General features: G+C 36.8%; 2 protein-coding genes across 3 annotated transcripts; one reads left to right on the forward strand and one right to left on the reverse strand.

Moving 5' to 3' along the window:
- On the forward strand, window positions 1-3,117 carry LOC125479151. Its single transcript, XM_048588194.1, has 3 exons — window positions 1-718; window positions 890-990; window positions 2,208-3,117. The coding sequence occupies exons 1-3, from the start codon at window positions 192-194 to the stop codon at window positions 2,876-2,878; spliced, it is 1,299 nt and encodes a 432-aa protein (XP_048444151.1). The 5' UTR covers window positions 1-191; the 3' UTR covers window positions 2,879-3,117.
- A 5,778-nt stretch (window positions 3,118-8,895) lies between these two features.
- On the reverse strand, window positions 8,896-10,987 carry LOC125479331 (WEB family protein At1g75720-like). Of its 2 annotated transcripts, none has more exons than XM_048588533.1 (2): window positions 10,617-10,987; window positions 8,896-9,615 (listed from the first exon to the last, which is right to left on the reverse strand). In XM_048588533.1, exons 1-2 carry the CDS (start codon window positions 10,779-10,781, stop codon window positions 9,121-9,123), a joined length of 660 nt encoding a protein of 219 aa, XP_048444490.1. In that variant the 5' UTR covers window positions 10,782-10,987; the 3' UTR covers window positions 8,896-9,120. The 2 variants fall into 2 exon arrangements, with proteins under 2 accessions (XP_048444490.1, XP_048444489.1); XM_048588532.1 differs by having other exon boundaries at window positions 8,896-9,621; window positions 10,617-10,980.
- Window positions 10,988-12,540: the final 1,553 nt, after the last annotated feature.

The raw sequence follows: 12,540 nt of genomic DNA on the forward strand, positions 1-12,540 counted from the left end.
TTATTTACCCATCTCGGATCCGTCTTCCACAGCTCCACTACACAAAGCTATCAAAGTTCAAAAAAGTCTTAAGTCCTCTCTCTCTCTCTCTCTCTCTCTCTCTCTCTCTCATATATATGAGAAGAGCAGATACCTCGTTCTCCAATTCTAAAATATCACTTCTTTAATTTCTTGGCGATCTACTTTTTCCTATGGCTCTCTTCCCTTTTGCACCAGAGGCCACAGAGCCCAAGAAGAAAGAAACGCCACCATCAAAACGCAGGCAAAAGCAGTCGTCTTCAACCAACAAAAAGCAGCAAAAACCACCGTCCTCCTCCTCCTCCTCCTCATGGGACCACATCAAGAACCTTCTGACCTGCAAACAGATCGAAGGGTCTAGAGTACACGACCCATCGAAAAATAATATTGTCGGTGGCGCAGCTGCCGACCACGGTGGAGGCTACTCGAAGCTGGGGTCATCCTGCAGCTCCATATGCAGCTTCAGAGATGTCGTTCATGGGAACACTAGGGTCGTTCACAGAGGTGACAGCTCGTCGCCCGAGAGTAGCACGCTGGGTCAGGAAACCGGGTTACTGGCTCGGAAACCTGCAACTCGGTCAATCAGATCCAACGGTTCTGGTTCTTCTGCTGCTTACCAGACGTCATCATCCTCCAGAGGAATGCAATTCCGGAAGCTCTCTGGGTGTTACGAGTGCCACATGATCGTTGACCCTAGCAGGTAGATATTAATTTGCACATTTTTTATTTATAGACCTTAATTTAGCTAACTTAGTTAGAGTAGTATCTCATTTTTTTCACTGAAGTTCGAGTTTTTATCCCCATAATTTAGATTTAAATATAGTCTAAAATACCACTTAAAAAAAATTAAAATACTCTTATGTTTATACAGGTACCCAGTTCCTAGGTCTACTATTTGTGCTTGCTCTCAGTGTGGAGAGATCTTCCCAAAGATGGAGAGTTTGGAGCATCACCAAGCAATTCGCCATGCTGGTACTACATAATCTATTTTTCACACGGAATTAATCATTTTCACGCTGAATTTCCTTTAATTATTTCATGGTTTATTTATTTTATAGGCAATATGCTTTTCTCCATGATTTATTCTTTCAATTTTCCATCACATTTTATTAATTTTTTTACATAGAAATAGTGAGTTTATATGGCTTATATGTGATAAAGTGCACGCAACTACGTCTCCATATATAGTTTTTGATATTTTATTGATAGCCTCTTTGTTTGGCTAAAACTTTGTGCATTCTTACAAGCTAATTTTGAGCTAAAATTGTGTTTTAAGTCAGTTAATTAAAATAATGTATATATTTTCTTATCGTTAATTTGAATTTTATTTTTCGTAAGCTTGAGCGATTTAGAATATCATTTTATTAAAAAATACTGGTAAAAGAGAAAAGAATCCAATGAAATATATTTTTTTTCATGCATGAATAAAAAATTGTGCTTCTTAATTTGCCGCGAGTCTTGCATCTAGCATATAACTAATCATAAAGGCAGTCAACTTCATAGAGTACAAACCTACAGCTGTCCATGCACAACCAAATAAATGATCCTCATTTGTAAGGTGGCCTGCCTTAAATAACTGGGAGATGAACTTGTTGTATCCCGCCTAATAATACAATGTTTTATGTAAAGTTCTATAATATATAACGATGTATTATTAAGATAATTTGAACGTTATTTGATAGTAACTTGTTTTCATGCATATTTTGTTTTTTATGAAAGATTTTTTAATGTGTCAAGAATATAGTCTGATTCATCAAGTTTAAATTATGTATTAGTACACTTGGTGTACTAATCATGTTCCGGACATTGAAAGTTTTCAATTTCTTAACATCATTTACCCCACTTGTGACGTCAAAGACTCAAAACTCAGAAAAGTTTTTAGTTGTGACAGGAACACAAGTGGTATATCACGTATTTTAATAGGAGTGGTGGGAAATTTTATTTTTTAAGTTATTAACTTTTTAACACACATATCTTATGACACGTGGTGTTTCATTCTGTGTACCGATCACACTGAAAAATCTCTCCAAAACTCAACCATCACGACCCCACCGACAAGTAGAAAATAAATACTATCATTAATATAATTCTTTTTCTTTTACAAATTCTATAAGTTTACTATATTTGAATAAGGTTCCATAATATAAAAATATCTAAAAATAATAATATCTTAACTTTTATTTGTACAGTGTCGGAGCTGGGCGTCGAAGATTCCGGCCGAAATATCGTGGAAATAATCTTCAAATCGAGCTGGCTCAAGAAAGACATCCCCATCTGCAAGATCGAACGCATACTAAAGGTACAGAACACGCAGCGTACGATTCAACGGTTCGAGGACTGCCGTGATGCAGTGAAGAACCGTGCGCTGACAAGCACGCGGAAGAACCCTAGGTGCGCGGCAGACGGGAACGAGCTGTTGCGGTTCCACTGCACCAGCATCTCGTGCACGCTCGGTGGACGTGGCTCGTCGAGCCTGTGCGACTCCGTACCTGGCTGCGGAGTGTGCACGATCATCCGTCACGGCTTTCAAGGCAAAGCAGTGGCGGGAGGTGATCAAGGTGGTGGGAGCAAGGGAGTGCGGACCACTGCCAGCAGCGGTAGGGCTCACGACTCGTTTAATTGTACGGACGGGCGCAGGGCCATGCTGGTGTGCCGTGTCATTGCGGGCAGGGTCAGGCGCATTGCGGACGATGCGCCACCGGAGGAGGATGGCCTGTCCCAACTGTCGGCTGCTGCTGGCTCCTACGATTCTGTAGCCGGATTCGCTGGAATCTACTCCAATCTCGAGGAACTTGTTGTTTATAATCCGAAGGCCATCCTCTCATGCTTCGTAGTCATTTACAAGGCTATGGAGTCGTGATTAACGTTGTAGTTTAAGTCGTATAATGCGTTAGTTATCTTCATTACATTGTCAGTATATGTTATTGACACGGTATACTAAGTCAATCATACATCACGGTGAATTTAAACACATTCTGATATAATGGTGATTGATTTAGAATACCATCATAGTGTTATCTCGTTGAAAGGAAGTTCTTTTTCTTTTTAGAGCGTGCTGTATCGACTAATATCAAAGGTCAACTTTGCTAACTTCTACTACTTTATTTCTTTTTCGTTTTTTTTTTATGTGTTCGTGTATATACATGTTTTTCTGCATCATTTTCACATGGTGATGCTAGTGAGGCCTACCTCTTTTTTTGTTTTTGTTTTTGTTTTTGGTTTTGTTTAGATTATAGGTTTGTTTAATGGATTTAGCAGCTTTAGTTCAACTGCTCAACTCCAAGAATATTTGTTAAACTGTTTTATCATATGGGCAAGCTAATTTAAAATTAGTGTATCTAGAAACTATCTTGTTCTTGTCCTTTTTAATGTTTTTAATCTGCTGAAAACAATGAAAATTCATGTGATCGATGAATATTCAAAGCAATTGCAACATTCAAAACGTAGGTGTTATATATATATATATATATATATATATATATATATATGTTGATCTGTCAATCTTCAATGGATGCCTGGCTAGCTTATATCATCAGCGTCAAAATCACGCACCTAAACCAAGAACTAGTCTTTATTTCGTGCTGGGTCTCCTTATATGAGTCATCACGTTTAAATTCATGAGAGGTCTTACTCACACTTGAAAGGCAAAGCCCCATGACCAATATTTAGTAAACAAAAATGAGCAATAATTGTTTCCAGTTAAAGTGTCAATTAGTAATTAATTTTTTTTTCTTTTTTAGGGGGAAGGGTTGGGGGGTGGGTTTCAATTGTAATTAGATTATTGACAAACTTTGTAATTTTGTAGCTCGGGGGTTATTTAACTCTAAAAGCAAGATTCGTACCCCACTTAAGCCAGGAGTCCAAGACTAATGATAGGGGCCACACGTGAGATAATCTTTGAATTTACTGCATGGTAATTCTAGAGAGATTATTGATTTGAATCGTATTTTGTAAATTATATGATGTAGTTGTTGATGGTTGGATTCTTTATTTAAATTATGGATAATACTAGAGAGACTATCTATTTAAATCATATGACATAGTGTGGTGGTTTACAATGTGGTCTAAAAAATTAGTCTACCTAACATTTCTTTTAAACTATTACTGCACGTAGTTATGTCTTGATGGAGGAGTTCATGTTTGAGTTTGACCAATAAACAAAAACTCACCAAGTCACGAACTTAGTCATCACCAACTCCAAAGTAATTAACTGATGTAGAACAAGTTCACCGCTGTCATAGTGATAAATACATATGTATAATATTATTGTATTGAAACGTCACGATAGTAATAGAACAATGCATATATAGTTGGCAGATGATAATTGCATGCACATGCAACATGCGCGAGCAGATGCACACTAACTATTACTTCTCATTGGTTGGAGTGTTTGAATTGAACTGTCCAAAAGCCGATTAATTTATGGCTTCAACGTAGTGATCGCTCATTGCAAGATTAAAACAAAGATAAAATAGTTATGGCGGATAGTATATATAATTAGAAACAAGTAGGGTTTCCCAAAAATCATGTTTAATGCAATCCTCGTTGAGATTACTGACAAATCTTGCACGTACAATCATGTTAATGACAGATCAGTGGCGGTCCATAGTCCATACTGAAACTGTAATTTCAAATTAAGGCTCGTGCCAAACTTCCTCCTACAGCTTGATTGACAGTCCAACTAATCGTACTTATACTAGTTAGTGTTAGCTACTAACAAATTAATTAGTAGATTAGCATGCATTGACAGGTTGATAGTTATTGGAAGTGAGATCAGCCGGGACCAGCAGATGTTTGATTAGTATTAGTAACCAGCCGAATATTCATCAACTCAAATGCATCCTTTCGGTTCTTTTCGCATTATGGGGGTTTCTGTTTACTTGGGGACGCCCCTTCCGAACTACATCGGGTTTTCGGCGAGAGACTATTTTTGTTACGCTCTTTCGAATCATTTAGGCGCTTTGCCCTATGCTTGAGAAATTAGTTTAGTTCTAGCTGTGGTATTAATTTATAGCATTACTCATTTTTAGATTATGGCTTCATCACCTTTTAAGGGTCGGCCAACATGCCTTGATTTCGGTGTTTCAATTGAATATTTGGGTCGTGATATGTCTAGCACAATAGCACTATAGCCAAGTCAATACCCACCTCATAAAATGTTAGAAACCCCCACTCCCAGAAGAAATTTTTCATTGTGACTGGAACACGGGTAGTACACCACGTGTTTTTATATAAGTGGTGTGAAGTTTTATTCTTTAATAAATATATCCCACCAGTTGTATAATAACACGTGATATACCATTACGTGTTCCGGCCGCACTGAAAAGTCTCTCCACCCCCACATCTTAACTAATGACAAAAAAATGAGAATATTATAATATGTTGTCTTGGCTTTAGGTTTGTAATCTTTTGACATTGTTAAATAAACACAAGTTTTCTCTCTTTCTTCATATTGAATTCTAAAGTTTGCTAGTTGTTTTCCAACGAAGAATTATTGTTTGATTTTCCTTGTCAATTGTCATGTCCTTCTGCATTGGACACCCTAGGTGTATTTTTCGAAATTTCCTCATGCCCCGCTATCAGGCTCAAAATACGCTTCATCCGGAGCCCATAAACAAAACACATTATGGTTTTCAGTTGATTAGCGGACACCTACAGCCCAAACAAACATATTTTGTCATTAAAAGTAGCAACAAAAATAAATTTCAGAAATTGTATCAAATCCATCAGAGGTACCTCTCACCTCACCTAGTCTGGTTTGTATTAACAATTAACAACACAATTATGAAAAGGTATTTGGAACTAATTTTTTTTGTTTAAAAAGGGATGACTTCACTTAGTCCGGTTATCAAGTTCATTGGACGGGTGCTTGCTTAGCTCATGATTAGTACATTTTCTTTACTTTAAGGAAGAAAGTACCAATTAAACACAATTATGATGTTGTCCAAATATCATTAGAACAAACCCTGGCCCTCCACATCATCTGAATTATCCCTCTTCACAAGCTCATCATCTATCCAAATAATATACCCATTTTTTTGTTGGCATATTTATTGATTTCCTCCCCAACTTGTATAGAATTGTCAATTTTTTTTTGAATTTTAACTTTAGCCAATTACCTCGAATTTTTATAATTAGTCAATTTCTCTCCGAAACTTTAATTTTAGCTGATTACTTTTTTGAACTTTTATAAATAACCAATTTTCCTCTCGGTGTTAGATTTTAAAATTTTTCATCCAATATTCCATCCATCTCGTTCTCGCGGACAACACATGCATGACAACTATATAAGGGCAAAAATGATAAAAATTAGATGAATGAAGCATTGGATGAAAATTTTATAATCTAACGTAAGGGGAGAAGTTGACTATTTATAAAAGTTCGTGGGGATAATTAGTTAAAATTAAAGTTCAAGGAGGAAATTGACTAATTTTTAAAATTTATGAGATAATTAGCTAAAAAGAGAAATTGACTGCTCTATAAAAGTTCGGAAGACAAATCAACGAATACTTCTTATTTTGTTTTACCATAAACAATTATTAATTATCTTCGTTTCTTTTGCCTTTGCAGGACCATTTGTGATGCTAGAAACTGATAGGGTCTGGACCACCTGGATATGAACTTGAGCTAGAAACTGATTCACATCTTTTGATTTTATTGTGTTGAATTGACTAATAGAAAGGCAATGATTAGGGTTAGCTTTCCTCAGGCAAGCAGGTACCTAGCTAACATAAAGCTAAAAAATGAATGGTAAATTTTTGGCATGTCTCTTTTACTTACTAATGAACATGAGTCAAATAATCATTTACCTGTTTCTCATTAATTTGAGGATTACTTAGGCTATGGATAAGTGCAATCAAAAGCATCTACTTAGTAGTGTTTTTAGGTCATAAAAACGTTTTATGAAGAAGCACTAACGAATTCCAAACGTATGCGCGCCTTCTAAAACTCTGTGTGTGTTAAATCAGTTAATCACTTTGAAAAGAATCATGAGCAAGTAAGAAGTGGAAAATTAGGTTGAACTCTAGCGTTTTAATTAAGTTGAAGGCTAATCATATATAATTAAGGAGGGCTTTTGTTGTGATTAATTAACAAAAGCTATCTCATCTCATGAGGACAAGTGATGCCCCTGCAAATGATTTTAGCACATGGAGAACGCCATTGCCTACTCCGAATGTGCATGCTCATCATCATCCTTGAGGCTTGAGAGAGTTTAATTTCCCAAATATATAGAATAACATCAACACCATGGAACTTCTAGAAGATTTTCAGTGTGCCAGAAACATAGTTTGATACATTAAGTGTCATAATACAATTAATTGAAATGTTTTTTTTTTCAAGTTTCGAACCAATTGTATTGTGACACTTGGTTTACCAAACTGTATTTCCGACACACTGAAAACTCTCTCCGGAACTTCACACCCTCATCTCTCTCCCCCATTTTATATTTATAAGACAGACACCCTCCCATGATAGCATTCCATTTCCCGGAGGACAAAATCACAGAGAATACAATGCTGCATAATATTCCAAGAAACCACAGCTTTATTATACAAGTAGGTCAAGAAACCCTCCTCCATCGCCAAAGCTCAGACCCTCATCGTCAACCTCCCAAGCTGAACTTGTCTGCGATGAAAATCTTCAACCGCTTCAGGAAGATAATAATGAGGCTCGTGTTTTCTGTCCCGTCTCGATCGGCCAGAGACACGTCCTCGTCGGGAGCTACGAGCACTACCAGGCCAAGGAACAGTAGCTGTGACAGATTTGAGCCTCCGAAGACTTCATGCAGTTCGTACTACTCGTCGCATTCGCATTACAACGAGGCCATCGCTGACTGCATCGAGTTCTTTAACAAGTCATCTTCTAGCCAAGAGGGCAGTTTGGATGATGGAGAATTCAACGTTATGGTTTGATATATCATTCCCAAGCATCAATCTCAATATCACATATCACATATGGTTTGGTTACTACTTGTGTTTAATATTTGCCTCATTTTATCTTATAATTAATTTGCAATCTTTGTTTTTATCCCAAGCGCATCAAAATAACATGTACTGTGACTTCGGTGTAACGATAAACGCTCCTATCTAGTTGCACGTTAAATATTTGATTTGCTTGCTATTCATGTCTCTTACAATGTGGGATTTAAACCTACAACGTACTGTTTCAGTTTGCTTGCGCTATATATCCTCCAACATATTCATGAAAATTAAAACAACCTTTACTAAACATATCCATATTTTTCTGAATGCATGCATTAGTTTTGTTTAAATTATTTCTCATTGTATTTATTTTCACTGGAGCTGGGTTGAATTTTGAAAAGAAAAAAAAAAAATCCTAAAAAGCGAAATGAATGTTGTTTCTAGTCGATTTGAGAGGAGAAAATTTTCATTAGAACACCATGACCACGTTATTCAAAAAGAATCTCTTATAAAAGCATGAGATTTTTTGTGCTTTGGTCTCATCTTACTCTATAATGATTCTATCCAGTTTGAAAGCTACTCTAATTAGATCTCTCCATGATGATTCTATCCAGTTTAAGAGCTACTCTAATTAGACAATCTTATCAAAATTTTTGTCGTGCTCCGTATTTGTCGTCGGATGTCGAGGACTCAAAGCACATATTGTTGCGGGCTGTCCATCTATAACTAGGCTGGTCCTGGTCCGGCGGCTCCAGCCCAATGTTTATATGGCCCGTTGTATTAAAGTCCATTTCATTAAGGCCCATTCAATTGACCAAAGGATACACTACTCAAATAATAAAAAATAAAAAATAAAAAATAAAAAAGGTCCCTAGTTTAAGAATGAAAATGAAAAGGAACATAACAGCAAGCTTAAAGGGTCTAAATTATTAGGTACTCTATTGAAGGATGCTGATTTATTAGGTATTTTCGTTAAGAAATTATTATGCAGTACTAGAACACAGTCACGTGGTATAATCAATCGACATACAATGTTACAGTTTTATCTTATCCCGAGCCAAATATGCAATGGATTAAAAGAACTGAAACATAGAAAATAGACTTGTACAAAAAAAGGGTGAAAAGAGTTGGGATGCAATCTTCTTGGAACCAAGAAGTGTGTGTGTGCCTGTATGTTGCATCAAGCATAAGCAACTGGGGAGCTTCCTTTCTTCTTAGAAAAGATCCCTGCAATCAGAGGAATCAAGGGCTTCTTCTTTTTCTTGAGAGAAGGGTGTCTTTGCAGTGTTTCCTCAACACCTCCTGGCGCAATCATCACTTTCGCAAGGGAAGGTGGATTTGCAAATGTCACATACCTTTTCTTTTGGAACTCAAAACTTTCATCTTCCTCACTAGATGCTTGTGGTTTGGTTTCAAACTTGGTCGAGTCTTCGTCGAATATCCTGACGTCTTCAATCTCGGTTTCTATGAAGTGTTTTTCGTACTCTCGTTCCTTCAGTTGCTGGAGCTCTTGCTTTGTACGATCGAGCTCCTGTTTTAGAGAAGAGAGGCAGTTTTCCATGAGCTCACTTTCTTCTCTGGCTTTCTGGAGGCTTTGTTTTGTGTCCTCTAGTTCTGCTGTCACAGTTCCAATTCTGGATAATGCGGGGTGATGCCCATTTCCATTTGCTTCATTCTGCATCTATATACGGATCATGTTACAAAAAAACCAATTAGCATCGAAATCAAATGCATCCCTTAATTAAAAATTTAATTTTATCAGTCAAATATATGTAAGTAAAACAGTTTGGGGAGAAATTTTCAGAACAATAATTTTCATGTCACGTCACTTGTACTTTAATAGTCACACACAACATGATCTCCCTGCATTTAGATCCATTCAAAATGGTCCTTGTGAAACCAAATTTGTAAATATCCTCTTTATATGAGTCTTGTGCGTACGAATGACGTGACACGAAAGTCTCAACTCTAGAATCTCTCCAATTAAGAGTCATACTGATATTTGATACTGCAACAAATAGTAAAGGAACCGTGGATGCTTGCTTTGCTTGCTTGTGAGCCCTCCTAAATTCTAAATAAACATTAGTTAATTTTATTTAAAAAGAAAAAGAAGGTATAGTGCAAGTGCATAGCATATAACTTGGCATCTCTTCACATGAAAGCCAAGAAGATTAGATTCCCTAAAAAGCTGATTAATAAGGAATTAGGCCTCGTGATGATTGCTCATAGTCTCCTAAATATATCAAACTATACATATTTAGCTTTATATATTCCACCAAACATGATAATTAAGGACAAGTTGTACTCAGCCACGAGCAAAGCATATATGATTGACTAGCTTCTAGCAAGACCAACAAAGAAATTACATTTTGTAGAGGTTGAAATCTATGATGCATGGATACATACAAATATTGATTACAATACAATACGATAGAACATATGAATACTAGAAATACAATTTTTTATTAAAACTGCGTGCAAATTACGAAAAATCTCCGAAAAAAAACTTACATGCATGATAGCTAAGCTAGTTAACATAAGTAGTAACCCTTAACGTAGCTGATAAGCCTAATGCAATTATCAATGTGGTTAAATAAATTAAGGGGAACATATGTTACATAAGGGGTGGAGGATATGAAATTGAAATGTGATGAAGGTTGATGATGAATGATGCACCTGTTTAAGCTGGGAGGCATAGAGCTCTCCGGCAAGAACTTTTTCTCCAAACAACGCAACGGCCTCTTTGACAGAGCGGAAGGGTCGCCTCGTATCAATCTCCGCCCTCCTCGTCCTCGTCGTTTGCATTCCTCCTCCTCCTCCTCCTCCTACTTCTTTCTCCATGTTCACTTTGTAAAATGTTGCACTCCTAGGGTTGAAAGAATGAAAGGAAAGAATGTGTGTTTTATTTGGACTAGTACTACTTGAGAGAGAGAGAGAGAGAGAGAGAGAGAGAGGGAGAGACAGATGGGGTGGCTGGTTAGATTGACGGCTTACAAGTGAGGGGGAGAGAGAGGGACACACAGGGGGGTTATAGGAGGGAGTGGGGAGGTTGAATTCGTTTCTTCGCGTCCACTTCACTAGATATCTGTTAATATATGTGAATGCGAAAGGCGGTGGGTGGGTGGCTCCGTGGACTTCGGTAATAGACAGGGACTCTTCGCCAAATGCCCCAACACACACACACCAACAGAACAAAATCCACCAATTCCAACCCAACTATACCAGTGTTGGGCTTGCCTACAAACTACCAACATGGACTACAATCCACAAGTAGTAGTAGCGCTTACATATTTCGGCGCTTTATTGCGACATTCCGGACTAATAACTCTATCATATAGAAATATAAAAAACATGACATCGTATTAATCGTTTAGCGAATAATGTGTGGAATCCCTTCTCCCTTGTAGCACCCGACGAATCTCCCTTTTAGCACCCAATGAACAGATCAGAGGGCACACATGAACGGTAATTTGTCAAATTTGATCGGCGACCACAACTCAAGGTTGATGAAAATTTGAGAATTTCAAAAGGAGAATAATTAAGCCAATAATAAAAGGTTTAGGATGAGAATCATCAATCACTCTCAACTAATCATTATCAATAACTATATTAACAAGATCTTAAGTTCGGCCAGATTCCTCTTCATTTACCTTGTGTTTTACAAAAAATAATATTTGATGGGACGGGAGAACATATAAAAAGGAAATGCTGGCGGTCCAAGTCACGGTAAGCATATTAGGACAGGATATATACTAAAAAACTGTGAAAAAACATGTTGCAAGCAATTCGATTTCGACCTAACAGCACCAAGCACAGATCGTTGTTGCGTCTCACATCCACAAGTCCACATTGATTTATCCGTCCAGTCCCTATTGTTCTCCAAACACTCATCTTAATCACAAATTTTGACGATATTCTAAATTTTTCTAATTAATAGACGGAGAGTTAAATTTAAATAAGTCACGCTATCTGATTAAGTAACTTAAATTGAGCTTTTAAGTAGTGGATTGTGTGGGTAAATAAGCTACGTGAATTCAAATTTTCCTCCTCTTATAATGTAGCTTAGAGTAGAATTATTGCAGTGACGACTTAACTATTGATTGCTGTTAAGTTGTTAAGCTAGCCGAAAACTATTGGGAACATTTTGCCAGTTGCCAACTTTCAAATACCTAGAAAAGATTACAAGATAAATTCCTTTCACAATCTAAACTTAGACAATCAAATTTCAGTAATAACATGTGTAACGAAATTTGCCTTTCTAGATATCCAAAAAACCTAGTGAAATCGCTAGCAAGCATTTTGATAACCGAGAAACTCTAGTGAAATCACTAGCAAGAATTTTGATTTCTCAAGTAATTGTTTTGAGCCTCCGGAATATAGAATATTTACTGAGTGTGGTATGAGCAATTGGTTTAGAATCTTCATTTTGTCATTTATTTTATGAGTTGTTAATCAATTATTGTGCGATTCTAAGATGACCGACAACAAAGTACAAGAGTTTTATATGAGTGAATTAAGGGTAAATTAAATAAAATTACTTCGTTAGTCACAGTTTCATACCCATCTTTAAAAAAAATCAATATCATACCTCATCTTATAA

This window comes from the organism of the source record quoted next, unplaced genomic scaffold, assembly GCF_019419815.1.
Source record: "Pyrus x bretschneideri cultivar Hongxiangsu unplaced genomic scaffold, Pyrus_bretschneideri_v1 Contig28, whole genome shotgun sequence".
Taxonomy (NCBI): domain Eukaryota; kingdom Viridiplantae; phylum Streptophyta; class Magnoliopsida; order Rosales; family Rosaceae; genus Pyrus; species Pyrus x bretschneideri.